The sequence below is a fragment of the Leptonychotes weddellii genome, chromosome 9, assembly GCF_054177405.1.
Source record: "Leptonychotes weddellii isolate Sample4059 chromosome 9, ASM5417740v2, whole genome shotgun sequence".
In the NCBI taxonomy this organism is placed as follows: Eukaryota; Metazoa; Chordata; class Mammalia; order Carnivora; family Phocidae; genus Leptonychotes; species Leptonychotes weddellii.
This window is the reverse complement of record NC_138377.1, coordinates 4478779-4498256: the sequence shown is the minus strand read 5'-3', so window position 1 is coordinate 4498256 and position 19478 is coordinate 4478779. Positions and strand designations below refer to the sequence as shown.

Sequence of the window (19478 nt, the reverse complement as noted above, 5' to 3'; positions counted from 1 at the left end):
GTTAAGAAAAAAAAAAAAGAAGAAGAAGAAGAAGGTAGCAGGAGGGGAAGAATGAAGCCGGGGAAATCGGAGGGGTGGACGAACCATGAGAGAAGATGGACTCTGAAAAACAAACTGAGGGTTCTAGAGGGGAGGGGGGTGGGAGGATGGGTTAGCCTGGTGGTGGGTATTGAGGAGGGCACGTTCTGCATGGAGCACTGGGTGTTATGCACAAACAATGAATCACGGAACACTACATCAAAAACTAATGATGTAATGTATGGTGATTAACATAAGAATAAAAAAATAAATAAAAAAAAATGAAAAGCCAGCTCCTGGGCAAACACGGAGGCTTCATTTCTCAGCCCAGCAGGGGAGGGAACCGCGGGAACCGAAGGAGCCAGGCCCCAGCGTCAATGCCAGCTGCCCCCAGCCCAGCGCAGCCCAGCCGGGCACAGAATCCCCAAGAAAAATACTAACGTGTGCGAGGGGGGGGCCCGAAATGAATCATCACGGAGGAAGCAGCTGTGTTGACGAAATTTTAAAGCCAACGCAAGAAAAGAAAATACGAACTGCAATATAGTAATTTACTTCTGTGAACGCGCTGGCACATTTTTAATTAAAGCCATTTTGGAGTTAAACAGAGGCCATGAGGGGAGCGGCGGGGGCAGCGGGAAGTGGGGGCCGCAGAGGCTCGCCGCCCTCCTGCCCAAACCCTGAAGCCACGTCCCCTGAAGGTGGTTCAAAGACGAATCCTGCTCTCTCCCGCTTCTCGCCAAAAGGCAGGTGCTCTCCACTCTCTGCAGAGCTGGAGGTTTCTGTGCAATTTGATTTCGGTGGCCAGACTTAAGTGCCAGAATCAAGTCCGACAAGCCAGGCCCATGAGGTCCAGGCCAGAATCCCACCCCCGGCAGGAATCTCTCTCTTTCTCCAGGATTCCCAAACGTGGTCATCCATCCCTCGATTACCTCCAAAGATGGCATGCTCACTATCTCAGTGAAGCAGAACTTCCTTATTCTGGGCAAGACCCAGCCTCCCCTCCCAGCCTCGGACTCTGGGTAGGGGATGGCCAGGGGCTCCCCAAGATGTATCCACCTAGTCCAGCTGTGCTAAGCGCTGGAGAGGCAGATGTGACCACAGAGAGCCAGCAGCCCAACCCGAGTACCTGACAGTCCAGCAGACGTGGGGGCCGAGCTCCCCAAGGGAGAATCACAACAACTAGCAGCTCACAGGGCTGAGAGCTCAGACTAAGTGCCGAGCCCCCCTAGGGGTGGTTGGGAAGGCTATCGGTAGGAGGCCATGCCTTCCTCCTGAGGAAGAAGAAAAAGTAAACCCTTTCTTCCCTGGACTCCCCTAGAATGAGGCCAGGACCGTCATCGTGGGCCTGCCGCAGCCCCCTATGCACATGAGTCCTGCTAGCTGGGACAAGGAGATGCTCAGGCCTGGGCCTGGTCACCCCTGTACCCCTAAAGCCGTCAATTACACACGAAGTGTGTGAGTGCCCATTTTCCAGGTGAGCAAACAGAGTGGTGCCATCTGAGCTGCCCCAGGAATCCAGAAGCAAGTGAGGTGTGAGTTGCCACCAGGAAGCCAAGAGCAGGCCAGGGGGGCCCCTCTCTGTCTCTCTCTCTCTCACCTCTCCTGCTTGGCTCAGAACAGTGGCGCCCCCCTCTGCAGCCAGCACCACTGGCCCACCCTCAAGGCCAAGCTCTGGTGACAGCAGGTGGCAGGAGCCCCACCCATGACCCCGGAGACATCCCGCCACCGCCAACAGCTCCCGGGTGCTCTTGCGGACTGTAGGTTGAGGGCCAAGTCTCTTGTTGCAGCCAGGTGCACAATGCACTGCGGGGGCCAAGGCCCCAGCACCACGGGGCTGCCCCCTTCTTGGGATGCTGGGTGTGGACCTAACACCCGCCCACTGGGAGACCCTGGGCAGAGTCCCGCTGAGGAAGAGACCAGGGAAGGGTCCTGGGTGCCCCAACCCCAGGACCCACACGAGCCCACACGGCTACCATCACACCAGCTTGGCTTCGCGAGGCTTCGTTCATTCAGCGAGAAAGGAAAGTTCTACCAGAGAAATAAGACACTTGCAGCCCTTTGTGCTGGATGCTTAGCTCCCAGTACTTGCCCGCTACTGGCCATAAGCCAGAAAAAAGCTCGTTCTTGTCCCCAAATCCCAGTCTAACCGCCCGCAGCCAGCAAGCCTGGATCCCGGCAACGCTCTGCATCCCTCCATCTAATGGACATCTTTGCCAAGCAGGCCCGGCCCAGGCATGGAGCACAGAACCCTACTGCTGCTGCCTCCGGGCCACGGCCCCAGGTCTGACCCCTGGGAGCAGGTCTGAGCAGGCTTGGGGGTGGGGTGCGGGCAGACAGCTGCCATGCCCTGACGCCCAGACACAGGGCCCCTGACAACCTCCCCCTCTCTACATGTGGGCATGGGGCCAGTGGGCACAGCTATGGGGGGGCCTCCCTTGTGACACCAGGGGTGCCCCCAGGGAGGAAGGAATAGAAGGGCCACCCCTCCATGGTGTGCACATTTCCCCCAAGTCCACAGCCAGGTCCACCACTGGGAACTGGGGTGTATTTTCCCAATGGGACAATGTGGCCCGGGACAGCAGGGGCCACGGGGCTGGGGACACGCCTGTCTTTGTGGAAAAGGGGCCACAAGCAATGCCCAGTTGGACCACAGAACAACATGGCACACAGCATCCTGAATTCGGGGCTTTGGGCGCTCAACCTGCTTCTCCAAGGGAACCATGAAACAAAGAACAGTCAGATGGGGACAGACTCACGAGGCCACTGACCCAAGGCTTCGGGTCCAGATCGTGGTCCTGGCCTTCATTCTGCTGTCCAGTGGCCGCAGCAAGCAGGACAGGTACGTGCTCCAAAGCAAAGGGCCCCGAACCTTAATGCTGGCCCCCACCACCCCCACTCCTCCTGGCATCACTTCGGCCTCAGCTCCTGCAGCCCAGCCCACGCCAGGCCCACATGGAATGCAAGGTGCCCCAGCCCCCAGCCAGATGAGACCCAGCCCCTCCCGGCACTACCCCCCCAGCCCCGAGGAGCCAAAGGAGCCAGCAGGCCTTGTGGCCAAGCCCTTCTGCCACACAGGACCTGAAACCATATAAAGTCACCGAACCAGCCTTGCAATTCGATGCCTGGCTCCACACCTGAACATGGGTGCAGTGGCCTTGGGGGTGTGGAGGAGTCGGGGGTGAACCGTGTACTCAGCCCAGTCCTGCTAGGCTGTGGGAACTGCCCACGCAGCCCACGTAGGGGTGAGGCGCAGGACTGCAGAGGTGGGGGTTGTACTCTGTGCCTGGGCCCTGAGCCTCCCAGCAGCCGCCCAGGGGCAGAGAGGGTGCCGTGGGCTTCCGAGCAGGACAGTGGCGCCAAGCCTGCTGGTCGCCTAGCAACGGGGCCAGGCAGCTGAGCCCTCCCTGGGGTTGGTTCCCAGAGAAACGCTCTGGGCATTCTGGCCGCCACTTGGCTGGGGGGGTGGGGGGGCCATGGCGGGGGAGGGGGAGGGGAGATCAAGCCCAGGATGGGTATGAGGGAGAGAGAGGCTGGAGGGGTTGGCCAAGCCGGCAGGCCCCCAGGACCCCGTGCGGGGCTGACCACAGCCTCCCATCCCCGCCCCACCCGCAGCAGAGAAGGCCCTCGTCCTGACAGTCATGACCATGACCCCCCCCCGTGCTCCAGCCACACTCAGCAGGAACAGAGCCGCCTGTCCCCCCTGCTCTGGCTGTTACCCTGCCCGGCCTCCCCCCTGCACTGCCCTCATCCTCCAGCCTCTAACCCACCAACCCACTGGGGACGTGCTGGGGATGAGACAGAGCCTCATCTGTCTGTGGGCACCAGCCAGGCCCAGGAGGGCGGAGAGTGCGCCCCAGACGGGAGAGGATCAGCATGCAGGAGGGGGGAGGTCTCCGTGTGGGTGGGGGCATGCCAGCCCCTCCCCGGCCTCGATCTGCCTGCCTGAGGGCCAAAGCAGCCCCTTCTTCAGCAACTGTGCATTCCACACCATCTCTGGGACAGGCCCAGGACTGGCCCGAGGGGCTCACAGACCAGCGGGGGACACCCCAAAGGCCATGGAGTGAGGATAAGGTCCATGACCCCAAAGTTCCAGGGGCTGCCTCGGATGGCAGTGGGGCAGGTGGGCAGCTATGGGTGTGAGGGTGGAAGGGAGCCCCAGGTAAGCTGGGACACAGGTGGGCGGGGGCTCGGGGGGTCAGGGGCAGGGCTCACGCTGGCCCCCAGAGTGCAGTAGGCACTGCCCCCCGCGGTCTCCCCCCAGCCAGCCTACCTGCACGAGGGCCTTGTCACCCTCCAGCAGCCTCACCTTGGTCTCCAGCTGCCTGATGTAGGTGGACGAGGGATCTGTAACGACACAAGTGGGGAGCACGTTAATCGCGGCAGACTCGGTTTCCAGTGAGAGACCCACACCCTGACTGAAGCCTCTGGGCCGGGGTTTCCAGAACCTGCAGAAAGGAGAGGGGTTCCCTTACCACCTGTCCTGTGCCTATTCCCTCAGCCTCTGTCACACTTCCCGTCCAAAAAGTGCTCCCAAACATCCCCCTGACAGGACCCTCACAGCCAGGGGGCAGCACACAGCAGGGAATGGGGTCCAGGGAGCCCCCTCCCCAACACAATGGGGAAACTGAGTCTCCTGAGCATACCGAGTCAGCATCCAGGGTTCCTCTGCTCCCCCCTGCCTAACACACAGGAACTTCTACTAAACAATTCACAGCTGGGGCGGGAGCAGGGGGTACATAATGCAAGTGAGACACCATCATTCTGGAAGGACTCTACTGACGAGAGCAGCCGGGAGCCGGGTACTGGGCCAAGCCAGTGACACACTCCCCAACCATGCACCCCCAGTTTCGGAATGCAGCAGGGTTTCTGAAATCCACCCTCCCTCACCACACTGACCTGTTTTACAATCACATCAGAAAGGCAGGCAAAATTCCACCACCCGGACTCCCAGAGCCCTGGTCCTGCCTCCCCAGCAGGCTAGAGATCGGCTGGGCCGGCAGAGGAGAAAAGCAAGGACTAAGTCCCTGCAGGCCAGGCTGGGATGAGGGAGACTACCAAGGTGGGAGCCCAGGGCAACAGAGCAGAGGGGCCAGGAGACGGATGTGGACCACAGAACAGGAAAGGCAAGGGGACCAAACCATCTTGACAGGTGCGGTCGTGCAGGTGGGCAGTCAGGTCCCACCTGGATGCACGGGGCACCTCCCTGCCTGGTCTGCAGCCACCCGGTAAGGGACAGGCTAGCGCCTCTCATCCACATGAGCACCTCGCCAGAGTTCACATGGCCCAGACACCGGCCTACACGCCATCCACTGGGCCAGCCACCGCTCCCCTACTGCACCCACCTGCCCCCGACAGGACAGAGTCTCCACGGTTCCACCACCAGCCCTTTGGCTCAGAAATCACCACACCTTTGACCAAAGCCACCTCTCTACACTGCAGCCTTGGGAGACGGACCCCACGGGACTTTTAACACACCGGGGTGGGCTAAAAGGGATTGGGTGCTGTCAGAGAACAAGCTGGACTATCATGCATCGGTGGGAAAATGAAGATCTGCCCACCCCAGCACACAGCCCGGCCCCCTGGGGACACGGATGTGGTGCCCCTCCCCCACTGGTGCTCAGCGGGCGGCCCCCTCCCCAGAATGGCGTGCCCTCCCTCCCCTGGAGCTCGGCCTGGGCCTGCCATCGGCAAGGCCATTCTCTGAGGCTACCCCAGCTTTCACACACAGGTGCCCCTCTGCCCACTGAGCTGCCCGCTGTGGGGCACTTTGTTCTCCAAGCACAGGGGAAGGACCCTCAGGAGCTCCGCCCACCCAGCCCTGGACCAGGCCCGGGAGCATCAGCCCAGCCCGGGGCGGGAATGGGAGGGCGGCCGGGCCCACCCACTAGCTGCAGGGGAATTACACAACCAGCTCCTCCGGCCAGAGTCAGCACCAGTCAGCTCTCAGGAATGCCGGCCTTCTAGAGAGGGAGAAGGGCCACTCCTCACCAGGCCTGCCGCCCTCAGCCTCGGGGATGGCACTGGTGACTACCAGGCAGTGGGGGGGGGGGGGGCCTGCTGCTCCCCACGCCACCTCACCGAGCCCCCAGCTCTGCAGAGCTCCCTTTGACAGCCAGGAAATCAAGGTTCTGAGACGTGAAGGGGCTTGTTCACGGCACAACTCAGGGCAGCAGCGAGGGGGGGCTGGACCCCAGGAGGGTGACCCCAAGGGCCTCCCCACTTGGACCCCGCATGCGTGCCCGGCGCTGGGCAGATCCCACCTGCCCGGGCAGGGGACCCTGGCCAGCCCCGTGGCCGCAGCTGTACAAAGGCATTCCTCGCACCCTTCTTCAGCCGGTGGTCACTAGAGTCCATGCCCTGTGCCTGCCCCCTGCCCTCCTGCCTCAGTTCATTCTCAACCAGCCGGGACTGACGGACACTCCCTACATCCCTTCCCACATCACTCCCACGCTAACAGGCCTGATGGCTCAGGGTGTGCCAGGCCCCTCTGGGCATTGGGACGGAGTTAGGGTGCAGCTGGGGTTTCCCACCTCTCTGGGTCCTCATGCTGTCAGCAGGAAGGGTCCCCCAGAACACTGACTGGGAAACAGTGGGCAAAAACTACAAAGATCCTCCCAGCTCTCTCATCCTCACACGTTAAGACAAGGAGACCCAAATAACTAGCGGACCCCTGCGTGGTCTGCCCCTGGGTGGGGTCGGTGGGGGAGGGAAGACCCACCACCCACCTGGTGAGGGTCCAGCAGGCATCCTCCCCACTTTCCAGATGAGGAGGCCAAGAGGACCGGGGTCCCCCACCTGCTGGCAGGTGAGCTGGGAGCCCCGGGCCCAGCCTGCCAGACCCTCTCCCCACCATCCCGCTCCCCCTGCGGGTCGGTGCTCAGGACCCCAAGTGCCTGGTTGCTCTGAGCAGAGCTGACAGCACCATGCGGTTGAAAGAAGTTGGCACGGGTCCCAGAAAGAAGCCATGGTTCCTGTGCAAGCCTCTCTCTCCGGGACGCTCCGCAACTGCCCAGTCCTCGGGCGCCACGACAAGCCGCCCCCCCCCCCCACCGCTCACCACAGCCCCCACCGTGGGCCGCGCTGCCAGGCACAGCCCCGAACTCAGGAGAGGACCTGTCACCCGTGCACAGCCAGGCCATCAGCTCACTCACTGTCATAGGAAGGGGGGCCCCTGCCCCCACCCCCAGCTTCCCGGTATGGGGACAGTTCTAGCTCCCTCTGCCAATTTCTCTGGGGTCAACCGGGAGCTCCCGGCATTTCCTTTCTTGGTCAGACTGCAGTCAGAGTCGTGGAGCGGGATGGAGTCAGCAGATGTGCCCACCAGCCTCAGCGCCCTTGGCCCCAGCAGGGTCCGCCACACTCCCCAGGATGGCAGAGAGGACAGCAGAGTGGGTCCAGGGCCAGGGCCAGGAGAAGGGGCAGAGGCAATGCTATGGGGGACAAATGACCCAGCAACAGACCACCTGCCCACCCACTGCCGTCAGGACCGGTCCTCAGGGCCCACGGGCCGGCTGTCCTCCCTCAGAGGCCACACGTGGACACCGGCCAAGGTGCTGTCCTTGCTCAACCCGCCGGTGTCCGTTTGCCCCAAACTCCAAGCAGCTATGGAGAACAAAGTCCACTTCACACCACCAGGCTTCGGTGGACTTTTCTTTCTAATTTCCAAACAAGAGAGGAGGCCTTGAAATATTTTAAATCACCCGGTACTTCCAAAGAAATCTACCCTAAAGAATGAATTCTAATTATAAAGATGGTGTAGCAGGGCGCCTGGGTGGCTCAGATGGTTAAGCGTCTGCCTTCGGCTCAGGTCATGATCCCAGGGTCCTGGGATCGAGTCCCGCATCGGGCTCTCTGCTACTTGGGAGCCTGCTTCTCCCTCTGTCTCTCTCTCTCTCTCTCATGAATAAATAAATATAAATCCTTAAAATAAAAAAAAAAAAAGATGGTGTAGCAGCAGCAGCCAGAAATGGAAATAACTATTTGTCCAAGAGAAGCAGAGGAGTATACCCTGTCACTCAAAGGATATTCAGGAAGGGTTTCTCTTCTCGACAATAAGGAAAAACCTTCACACACCGGTGGAAAGCACTGGACACAAAACGAGAAGTAGAACTGCTCTCAACGTTTAAAAATATCTGTGTGTTGAAGTGAATTCCAGAAGGAGGCACGTGGAAATGTTGATGGTGGCGCTGCTCACATGAGGGAACAAGGGAGTTCTTAATTCATTCACACCCTTTCTTGCTAATTTTCAAATAATCTACTTCCAAAATAGGGAAAAAAAATCTTTCGCTTATTTAAAAAAAAAAAAGAAAGGATTAAATTATTGCACTGGCATAGTGCCAAGCCACCCACTGACACCACGGAAGCAGAAGGGTGCCCATCAGAGTTCTCCCAGCTCTGGTGCCGGGGCCTTTCCCGAGGCCCGGGGCCAGCCGGAGTCTGCCCATTCCAGCGGATCTGAAAAGGATTTGAGGCTGTCCCCCAATGTCCTAGAGAAGCCTCCTCTTCTTCTGCCACATTCAACTCCCCAGACCAGGCTCTGCGCCTGCCAGGAGCCCAGGAGCCAGACATCATGTCGCCCGTGGGTCAGAGCGGGTGTCCTGCGGCAGGGCAGGGTGGCTGCAAGATGGGCCTTCTCCCAGCAGCCTTGAGCAACTCGTGATCACACTGGGCGCCTCTGAGCCCCAGCCTCTCAGAGATGAGCGTGTAATTAAATTAATCCCAGGGTTTGCAGTGGTGAGGAACGGGGCCCCAAGGGAGGTATGCATCATTTTTCGGCTTGGCTGCTTGCGGGGAAAATGAAGGAGGTAGAAGGGACCCCAGGATGGGCCAGCCAATGTGTCCCCTCAGACCTTCCCCAGGCCCCCCCGGACTAATTCTGGAGGATTCACAATCCAGTTTCCATCTGGGGGGGGAGGGGGTGGCGGCAAGGGGTCGGGGCCTGCAATATTCTTGCTTTCAAGAGCCAGAATGTCAGCCTAGCTTCGGCCTCCTTGAGGATCCTGTGTTCCCCGGGGAGGGTGGAGGGCTCTGCAGCCCGAGGATGGGAGGGACTCACAGAGCCCACAGGTCTGCAAGCTCCCCTCACAGGTGCAGACCACCAGTCTACCCTCCCTTCTCAGAGGCTGAGTCTGGGGTCGGGTCACATCTCCCCCACCCTGACAGCCTCCCCAGGTAGGCAGTGTGGCCTCAGCCTCACTGTTAGTCCAAACGGTAAGAACGTGGGAGCCAGAGGAGGTCACATCCAATCAGCCCTGGAAACCCTCCTCACCAACTCTGCACTAGGCAAAAGGAAAAGCCTTTTCGCTCAGGAAAAGCCTGAAGATCTAACAGGAACACATCCTGCCGGCGGGTCAGTTCCCTATCCTACAAGCTCCCACCAGCAGCAGGTACTCAGCCTGAAACACAGCACCCACACCCCACACAGAACACCCCGACGAGGGACTGCCAAAGACACAGAAGGCAGAGCATCCCGGGTGCAAAGAGCAAGTGCTGCTCAGAATGTCCCTCAGCAGCAATGGCCGGCCACACCAGGAGCTCACATGTTAGCCGGGGTGAGGCAGGGCATTCAAGGACACGCGGGGTGTGGGGGGTGACCCTGGGAAGCCCAGGTAGGGGAGTGGGAGGCGAGGCGGGGAACAGAAGGAGCGGATGAAAGTGATTTCAGTCTGCCGGGGGGCTCCGGGGGGCTCGGAGTTAGCCCACCTGCCCCAGGGCTCACTAGGGGGGCTGCTCGTGGGGGACAGGGGTGAAGCCCCAGCAGTGCCCCGCTGGGGAGTGCACAGGAAGGGCTCCCAGGCAGAGGCGGGTACTGGCAGGTGGCGCGGGCAGTGGACACAGAAGCAGGAAGTGCCACGGGGATCTGCACAGAGCGCCAATCGTGTCTGTCACCGCTTAGGAGAAAATACGAGCCCCTCCCCCCAGAGGAAGCAGTGGGGGCTGGAAGGGGGGGCTGCACGATGACGCACAGTGACACACAAGGCCTGGCCCACCAGCTGTGTCCCCTTCCAAGTCTCTGGCCTCCTCCCGCTGAGCGGGGCTGCCCACAAGGTCTTGGGGACAGGAGCTTTGTGGCAGGTCATTAGCAGGAGACCCGGGCGCACCCCGCCCCGGTCCTCCTCCGTGGGGGTGGCTGACGTTTCCACACTACCACTCAGGGGATTCAATTCTCTCCTCCTTCCACTTTGGCGCCAGGGCCGGCGGCTCCATCCATCGGGGCAGAAGGGCCTCATCAAACAGAAGCTCCCTCATCATTCCGGGCTTCCATCTCTGCCCCCAGCGGATGGACGCAGCTCCTGAAGGCATCTGCTTCCCCGTAAGCTGGTTTCGCCGCTTCTCTCTCCAGAGGCCTTGCCTTCCCTCTGGCTCAGTGGCTCAGTGCAGCCCTGGGCTCTAGAGAAGCAGCAAAGACCACACTTCCTGCGGGACCCGGTCCTGCTGGCCCATGCTCAGTCCCCAAGTGGCTTCTGTCCCCCCACCCTGCCCACAGGCCAGGCTCAGCAGGTCTTGGAGCCGCCCGCTCAGCTGCCCTCACCCTTGACCCAGGGCACTTTTAGGTGTCCCTCGACAAGGCCCCAGACACCGATCCAGCAGAAGCTGGAAATGGTCCATCTCCTTAAAGGACTTGGAGCATGTTCTAACCCCAAGCCCACCTACTCCCTGGACCCTGGGCCTCTGCTGGGCATCCTGTGCTGGACAGAAGCCCCTGGAGTGCTGAAGGCTCCTGACGCAGGTGAGGAGGCATGAGAAGCTGCTTCTGACCCCAGTGCAGTGCACTCACTCTGCCCCTCCCAGGGACCCTGCCAGGAGGGTGGCAGAAAGCCTGGCCTATAGAGGAGAAGGATGCTCGCAGAGTGAATGGGTCTGCCCAAGCTCACAGAGCCAGGCACCAGCAGGGCCAGCAGCCACACCTGCTTGTCCAAGGGCATGGCCCCCCTCTGTGAGGGTCCCTCCGCCTAACAAAGGAGCTGCGGGAATAACCGTATTTGCTGAAGGGCAAAGAGTTGAAGAAGTACAGCCTGGGGGAGGGGGCAGAGGGCAACGATGTGCTGACAGGGAGAAATCAGGGGCTCCTTCCTGCAGGAGGCGGCATCTGAGCTGAGCCTTGAAGAGCAAGCAGGACTCTGACAGGCAGATCAGCACAGTGGGGATGGAAGGCAAGTCTGAGCAGGGCACAGCGTGAGCAAAGCCGCGGACGTGGGACGGTGGCAGGCAGGCTCAGGAGCATCTGAGCCGATGCCCATCAGCATCTGCTTCCTGGCACACACTGAGGCTCCAGGAGGCGCGGGCTAAATGTGAGACACGTATTATTTATGGATGAGGACGAGAGAGCTGAGGGAGGCATATCAGGGGAACATCAGGTTCCCGTGAGGACACCTCCCAGGGGCAGCCACACTGAGCCAGGGAGGCTGGGAGGGCTGGGCACCTTGGCCCCTGCTGCCCCCTCCTCTGTTCGGCCACCCACCTGAGCATGTAGAGGGGCCCGGGCCAAGGCAGCCGGCCACAAGCTCAGCAACGACTTCCAGAGCCCTGGATGTAGGACAGAGTTCTCACGCCCACGCAGGGCACTGAGAAGGGAGGTAACCTGTTCTCCCACTGGCCACACAAATTTTACTGACCATCTACTAGGTGCCATTAGGCATCTAGCAAAAACCCCAGCCGTCACTCCATGTAATCCTCCCACCAAGCTGATGAGAGAGGCCCTGTTATTACTATCCCTGTTGAGTGAAGAGGAGCCTGAGCCTCAGAGAGGTTAAGTATCAAGCCCCAAGTCACACAGTGAAAACACTCGCCCAGCAGCCTCTGGGCCAAGAGGCTGGCACCAGGCCCCTCCCCTGATTCCACCTCCCAACCGACAGGCGGGATCACAGAAACCTTAAATCCCGCCCCACCAACTCAAGAGATGAAACGGAATGGCCAAACAGGAGCCCCACCCTCTCCATCCACAGAAGAAAGAAAATTAACTGGCACTGAGAAAACCAAAGTTGTGTTAATGAAACCTGGGATCTCTCCATGCTTGCCACTCAGCCTCTCCTGAGACCCATGGCTGTCCCCTGGCTACCTATCTGCCCCTTTGTGTGCTTCATGCAAAGCTCCAGGGGCCCCGGTGGATCAGCACCCTGCTTAGGGGTGCCTGGCATTTAATTCCAGGGAAAACCACAAGGCCCCCCCTACACTGCAATCTCAAGGGGGCTGTGTCCAACTTAGCTGACTGAGAACAGGCCCAGTTTGGATCTGCCTGGTAGCCTCTGGTGTTCTCAGCCCAAACACTCAACCTCATATCTCCGTCTGGTGCCTGAGAAACCCGGCAATTCCAACTGAAACTGTGCCATTGTTTCCAGCCAGAGGAGAAGAGGGGGAAAAGAATCCCCTTCCTGTTAATTTCATGCCCAGAAACTAACAGGGCACTTTCACAGTCTCCTCCCCCAGCAACCGGGATTTGACTCTGAATGATTGGAAATTACCGGTAGAGGCAAAGAATGGAAGTCTACCAGCCTGCCTGGCAGGGTCACCTAGCCACACCGAGGTCAAGTCACACCTGGCCCAGTGGCTCTCAGCATGGCTCCGTCTACACCCCCTGGGGACTTTTTAACATCTGATCTCCTCCCCCATGAGACCAATGGTATTAGACTCCAGGGGAGGCGCCTGGATGTCCATATGCATTTTAGATGCCCTCTGGGTGATTCTAACACACATGCAAGGCTGGGAACCCCATATTTACTGAGCCCCAAAATCTATGCACCAAGCCCCTCAGTAGCAAGAAAGGGAGATATACACTAGTTTCAGGAAGGAGGGCTTTTGCTTTCATCATTCGATGTCAAGCAGATGTCTACTGAGTGCCAGGCCCTGTGTGATGGGGCCAACTGTCCTTCAGAGGAGGCAGGAACAGTGGGGAGGCATTGGTGGGGGCAGGACACCAGGGGACTCCAGGCACGTGCAGAAGTGGCAATGTGTGGCCAATGGGGCCAGCTCAGGAAACTGGGAAAATCTAGGTGTGGCGGGGTCATCAGACCCAGGGGATCCCTGTTCCCAGACACAGGGGGGCCGGAGGTGAGGCGGGAGGTCTGGTCTTGGCAAGCACTTCACCCTATGCATGAGAAGCAACGGCGGGGCTCCAAGGCTCCAGAGCAAGAGAAGGTGCGGGGCTCCAGGCGGTTACCTCAGGTAGCAGCGTCACGTCTGGTCAGTGCTTCACTGGTTCAGTGAAAACAAGAATTATCACGAGCCACGTGGTGGGACTGCAGGATGGTGGGAGTCCAGAGAGCTCCGTGTGGAATAGACTCCATGGAAAGACACCAAAGCCACGTGGTGGGGGGGGGGTGGAGAAGGGGACAGACAGGAACCAGAACCAGAGAAGCTCGCACGCCTGCCATGTGGCCCACGTCAGGGAGAGACGGAGTGTTTCATGAGCAGATCTGCAGCAACTGCCTGGCCGCTCTCTAGAACAAAATTTGATCCCAACCTCACACCACACACGGAAAGCAGTTCCAACAGGGTCAGAAGAGTTCTACGCGAAAGAACAAATTTAAAATTGGGGCCTTTCTGACACATGCTACAACATGTGGAATGAACCTTAACAACCTGACGCTACAGGGAAGAAGCCGATCGCAAAACACCACATACTGTAGGACTTCACATATATGAAATGTCCAGAACAGGCAAAGGCAGAGACAGAGGGTCGATCGGTGGTGCCAGGGGCTATGCGGAAGGAGGACTGGGGAATGACAACGAGCGAGTACAGCCTCTTCCTGGGGTGATGATAGTGCTCTGGAATCAGTTTTGATGGCTGTGCAACTCTGTGAAATACCCAACAACGCTGAGTTGTACACTGTCCTATACACACATATAAACCATGTGAACTTGGTCTCAGTGCAGCAGTTACTAAAAAGAACAACTTCCGCTTCCAGGTAAAAAGGCTTTCTCAATCAAGACACAAAAAGAACAAACCATCAAGGGAAAGGTTGTCAAGGCTGTTTGAGGATTACAGCCCCGCCCGACAGCGGACAGCGGATCTGTGGGCACCATCAGGAGAACGGCTGCCGTCCGGGAAGGGCTGTGCGCAAGTCCGGCCCAGAGCGGACAGAGGGTCGCACAGAATACACACTGAACTCCTACAAATCAGTAAGGAAATACGTGAGGACTTCACGGAAGGTGAGTCACAGGCGGAAATATGCCAGGGGATGCCTGACTGCGGGCGTCACCAGGGAAATGCAAATGAAGACAAGAAGACAGCAGAGAGTCACATGGGAACTTGGCGATGGTGAGCACTGAAGAACCCGGGGACGCGGGGTGCCCACCGGCGCAGCAGATTGGAGGGCAGCCTGGCGTGGCTCCCTGCTCTAGAAGACGCACGCGCCCCCGTGGATGCCCAGCACAGGTGGGGGAGGAGACGGAACGAGAGCGCATCCCCAGCACCCGCTGGGGCAGCGAAAAACTGGAAACCCCCTAAATGTCTTCCTGGAAAACAGGATAAACTGGTTTCAACCAACAACAAAACAGTAGAGGTACAAACAAAAGAGCTAGAGGTATGAACGAGGACAGGTCTCAAAAACACAGGGGGCAAGTAGCTGAGGGACACGTGTAGAGAGGACATCGTTCCTGCAAAGTCTCATCATCACACATCCTTCATGGATCTGTGACCGACAAGAGAAGTAAAAAGCTCTGCAGGAGAATGATGGGCCCTGAATTCCAGGCTGAGGGTCTCTCGGGGTGCGGGGGGAGGGGGGGACACACACGCGCACCTCGTCTCCACCTGTTAACACTTTATTTCTTGAAAGAAAAGGCTCTGGAGCTAACATGCATTCTTGCTGACAATCTAACAAAGGTAGGCAGTGGAATGAACAGCTGTCTCATTATTGTCCAAGCTTGTTGCTTTTTATAGAATTCCTAACAAAAAAAAAAATAATGCTTTTTAAGTAAAAGGAAAAAAGTCAGGGCAGCACAACAGACCCTCCAGGAGAGACACTGCAAACCCCTGATGTCAGCACACCCCCTCCCTGGCTCCCGGTGACCAGGCTGCTTCCGGAAGGCCCCCAAACACCCCTGGCCATAGGCTCCTTGAGTGCCACCCCCACCCCATGGGAGCAGTCCAACCTCGGCAGGTCAGGAGCCCACGGGGAGGGGAGGGGTCCACAGGATGGAGAGGCTGACAGGCGGAAGTCACCCTCCTGCACATAGTTAGGGGACAAGAGCGGACCCCTTTGCCCCACCTGCTCTGTGGCCTTGGACAAGCCCCCTCCTATTAGGCCCCTGAGAAATGGGGGCAAGAGTCCCAAATGACCCAGGGGGCAGCTCTCAGGGCAGGACGGGAGCGAAGCGACTCAGAACCCCTGCAAGACAGCGTCCCTGCAATTAGGCGGGGCAGTGAGGACCCGCCCAGTTAGAAATGACACACACTTGGCATGGGGACAGCAAACCGCATTTCCCATTTCACATAAAACCCCCAGCAGGATGAAGACTGACCGAAGGATCACCGGCTTAAAGGCGCCACCACTCCCCCCACCAAGTCCTGGGGAGGTGGTGCTCCTCCAGCGGCCGGAGGGCCCAACCCCTCCCGAGCCCGGGGCGTGTCACAAAGGGAAAGAACTAGGCCGGCCATGTGCACATGACCACCTCCGCTGCCGAGGGTCCTGCAGCGAGAGGCAGAGTGGTGTGCGGGAGGACCCGGGTCAAGGGTCCCGGCCCCAGCAGCACCGTCCACGTGGCCTCGACTTTCCCATGTGAAGTCACAGGGGACTCGTTGGGGATGAAGATCGAAGCCTGGGCTAGTGACATGTACTCAGCAGATGACCGTCCCCCCCAAAGGTGCCCACACCTGAACCCCGGTCCCGGAGCCTGGGAAGGCGTTCCCCGCTGCGGTCACAGGGCGGTGTGACCACGCAGGGAGGGAAAGCTGGCTGCTGGCTCGGAAGATGGGGAAGGGGCCGCTAGCGAGCAGTGCCTCCTGGAGAAGGCAGGAGAGCAGAGCCTCCCCTCAGGGCCCCGGGGAAGAGCGTAGCCCACTGACGCCCGGACTTCAGCACTGCTGACCTCGGGAACCAAAGACAAGATGCCAACGTGCGGCAGCCACAGGAACCAAGAGGCGGGCCGTGACCTTAGCTGACTCACCTAGGCTCGCAGAGCCTGTGTGTCACTTAAAAATGGGATAAAAACCGAGCTTGGGAGGCTGCCGTGAGGTCTGACCGAGGCAGCAGGTCCGAAAGCCCCTGGCACGGGGCCGGGAGCTCGGTGGGCGCTCAGTAAAACCAGCCCGTCTGCCCCACTGCCCACACGAGGACGGCACGACCTTGATGGGAAGGAGTGGCGAGCCGGGGCTTCCAGGCCACCAGGATGACCCGCGGGGACAGTGGCGCCACCCGGGCCTCCCACCTCCACTGGCTCACCCAGGCCCACAGCACCTGCCTCGTTGTCAGATCCAGCGAAGGCTGGCTATCACCACAGACCTTAGGAAGTGGAGTGTGAATCCGATTGAGTCAAGGCACACTGGTAGGGTATTTGAAGCAAACACGGAGTCCCCTTTGGTTGTAAAGCCAACTGTCCTGCTGGCCGGGCGCTTGGTTACCCCTGGCCGCTGAGCACGGGCCGGGGCGGGGACCCTCAGTGGAAGAGTGACCTCCCCTGGCAGAGCCGGAGTCAAAGGTCAGGAGAGGAGGGGGGTCAGCTGGGCCTCTGCGTATTCACAGCTGTGTGACCTCGCACCAGGGAATCAACGTCTCTGAGCCTCTGCATCGCCATCTGTAAAGGAAGGAGTGATGCCCCCTCACGGGCTGCCAGGAGGATTCTGGAATACCCAGGCCATGCCACGGCAGCTCAGGAATTTGGAGGGCAGTTGACAATTCTCACTAGTCCCTCCACAGCCTTTCCAATCACAAGCTTGGAGTTCGAATCCCCTCCTGCCACTTGAGCAAGGGACTTCCCCCGGGGTCTGGGCGTCACCATCTTAGACGGAGGCCTCGTTCTCAGAGCCATCCTTTGGAGGAAGCCCACACTGGGCGCCCCTCCAGGTGGCACCTGGTGACTCTGTGACTGCGTGCTGAGCACCTGTAGGCAGACCCCACCTCCCCCGCCACCTGGGACCATGGAGCAGTCTTGTTCCCGTTGCTTATGAAGCTGTCCCTACTGTCTTCCTGCCTGAACGCCCCAGCGGTGTCCTCCCCAGTGTCGCTCCTCCTGCACCTGCAGAAGGAGTGCTGGCTGGCCCCACGCAAAAGCTCTCTCATGGCGCCTCTGGCGGAGCCCACACTGCTGGACAGACGCCCAGCCCCCGCCAGCCTCGGCAGCCCAGGACCCAGGCCCAGGGTCCAGGCACACCCCTTAGCCGTTGCTGCAGCCTCCTGATGCCTGGGGAAGGTTCGCAACCCTCACACCCTTGCACCTTGCTCTTGATCCTCGAAGCCCTGCCCTCAGACACAGCAGGAATCGTTAGTCCTTTCCACAGGGTCAAACACCCACCTGGGGCTGGGAGACGTGACCGGGGAAGCTGAGCACTGTAAGAAGGGCTCCCGGACACCCAAGCACCTGCCGTCAGGGACGCACTCGGAGCACCGGGGGCCTGAGCTCCAGCTCTGGCCGTGTCACCACTTGCCCCTGCCTTCTCTGGGACCTGGAACACCCCTCTGTACAACGAGGGAGTTGAAAGCCTCCAAGGGTCCTTCCGGCACAGGTAGGCATGGGTGGGCATGGTGGGCGTGGTGGGCATGGTGGGCGCAGGCCACGGCTGCATGCCACATGCCCACGCAGCTGTGTTTCTTGAAGGAAGATAGGAACGAGAACAGACCCGAAGGTCAGGAGACTTGGTGCCAGGGTGAGGTCAATGTCTGGTTACTAACTAGAATAAACAAACAGGCCTCTGTCTTGCAGACAAGGCCCCCCCCCCCCAACCTCCCTGCCCCCAGCAGGTGAAGAGCCAGGAGGAAGGGAGGGAGTGGCGTGGGGCGCTCAGGAGTGTGTCATCACCCCACGGGTGACAGGTGACTGCTGGCCACCAGGAACTGCCCCACAGCCAACTCCAGGTCTCAGCAGAAGAGCAGCACAAGGCCTGGCGGGGGACCCCGAGGGGAGCTCGGAGGGCGGTCAGGACAAAGAGGCCTTCAAGCTCAGCCTGTCCAACCTCCCCTTCTGACATCAGGGCCAACCTGGGACCCCAGAGTATTCGCCCCACTTGTCTGAGGTCACAGGCCATCCCGTGGCACGGCCAGGACGAGAGCGGGTACCCTGGGCCCCACACTGACCCTGTGAGGACACGTCAAATTCCAACTCCCTCTCCTCTCTGGCCTGCAGCCAGCAGTCTGTCCCAAGCAAGGTGACCATGACGATCCTAATGAGAGCAGGGGACTACAACCACGTTGGATAAAATAAGGATCCCTGTGTCCACACTGATAAAAACGACATGCACACATGCCCGCCGTGGAGAGGGGGGAGGCCCTCCCGGCAGAACGCCAACTGCTAAGTGTAGAAGGGAAGAGAGAGCCAGAAGTCCCCACTCACAGGCCGGAGTGACAACCAGCAGATGCCAGCCCGGCACACGAGGGTCCAGTGAGGACCAGGACACGGCCGTCTCAACGTGCCCCCACGGGTTATCTATTAGCCACAAAGATCTACTGCTCTCGCCTCACAGCGGGGGGTCCTTCCGGAAACCTCCGAACCCAACAGATCCAAGTCTGCTGGGACCAGCCAGGTGCCTCCAGACCAGACGTGCGACCCCTCGGCGTCCTCATCCGTGGTCCCTGCCCCAAATGCACACACCGACTCCAATCCTGAGGCAACGTAAGACAAAGCCAAACACCTGGCAGGTCCCCACTCCTTAAAAATTCTGATGAAATGTCACAGGACAGCTCTGCAGGAAAGAGGCTGAAGAGAGCGAGCGGTGTGTGGCCAGGACTGGGGCCGGATCGGCAGAGCTCCGCGTCCAGACAAGCAGGTCGGTGCTCCACCTGCTCGCGCTGACCCCCGGGGTGGTCCCCACGTGAGTGAGCCCAAGTGTTCAGTTCAGGAAAAACAGAGCAGACACGAAGAAGCGAACGCACCTGGCAAGAACGATCAAGGAATGAGGCGGCCACGGGAAACCAATGCACCTTCTCTTGGAGATGTTTTCAAGACGGGAAAAGGCTGAGCAAAGGCCAGTCCCACTGTATCAGCACCAACACTGTCATCCCAACCACCATGCAGCCACATCCCCCAGAGTGACGTCCGCGGAGGTAACTCGGAGCCCCGGCCACAGCCCCACACCAGCTGCACCTGCGCCCGCCGAAGCCAGCGCCGGGGATACGAGGGAGCTGCCCATACCATCAGGAGACCATCCATGTTTGTCCCGCGACAGGCGAGAGGTACATAACATCTGGTTGGCCCACCCGAAGGAATGTTTTGTCAACACTAACAAGGTTTGCGAAGACCAAGAGAGGAAAGCGTCTGATGCAGCGCTGAGCGACAAAAGCCAGATTCCACATTAAACCTGTGGCGAGATA

At 59.6% G+C, this 19478-nt stretch overlaps 1 protein-coding gene across 3 annotated transcripts in view; it reads right to left on the bottom strand.

The window, feature by feature from the left end:
- The window catches only part of CCDC85C (coiled-coil domain containing 85C), a 75212-nt gene that overhangs the window by 15333 nt on the left and 40401 nt on the right, over positions 1–19478 (bottom strand). For 2 of the 3 annotated variants that reach the window (XM_081829954.1, XM_081829955.1), the window contains exon 2: positions 4325–4362. In XM_081829954.1, coding sequence (XP_081686080.1) covers positions 4325–4362 — 38 coding nt within the window. Of the gene's footprint in view, positions 1–4288; positions 4363–19478 lie in introns of all 3 variants that reach the window. The other variant, XM_081829953.1, reaches the window with a different exon arrangement.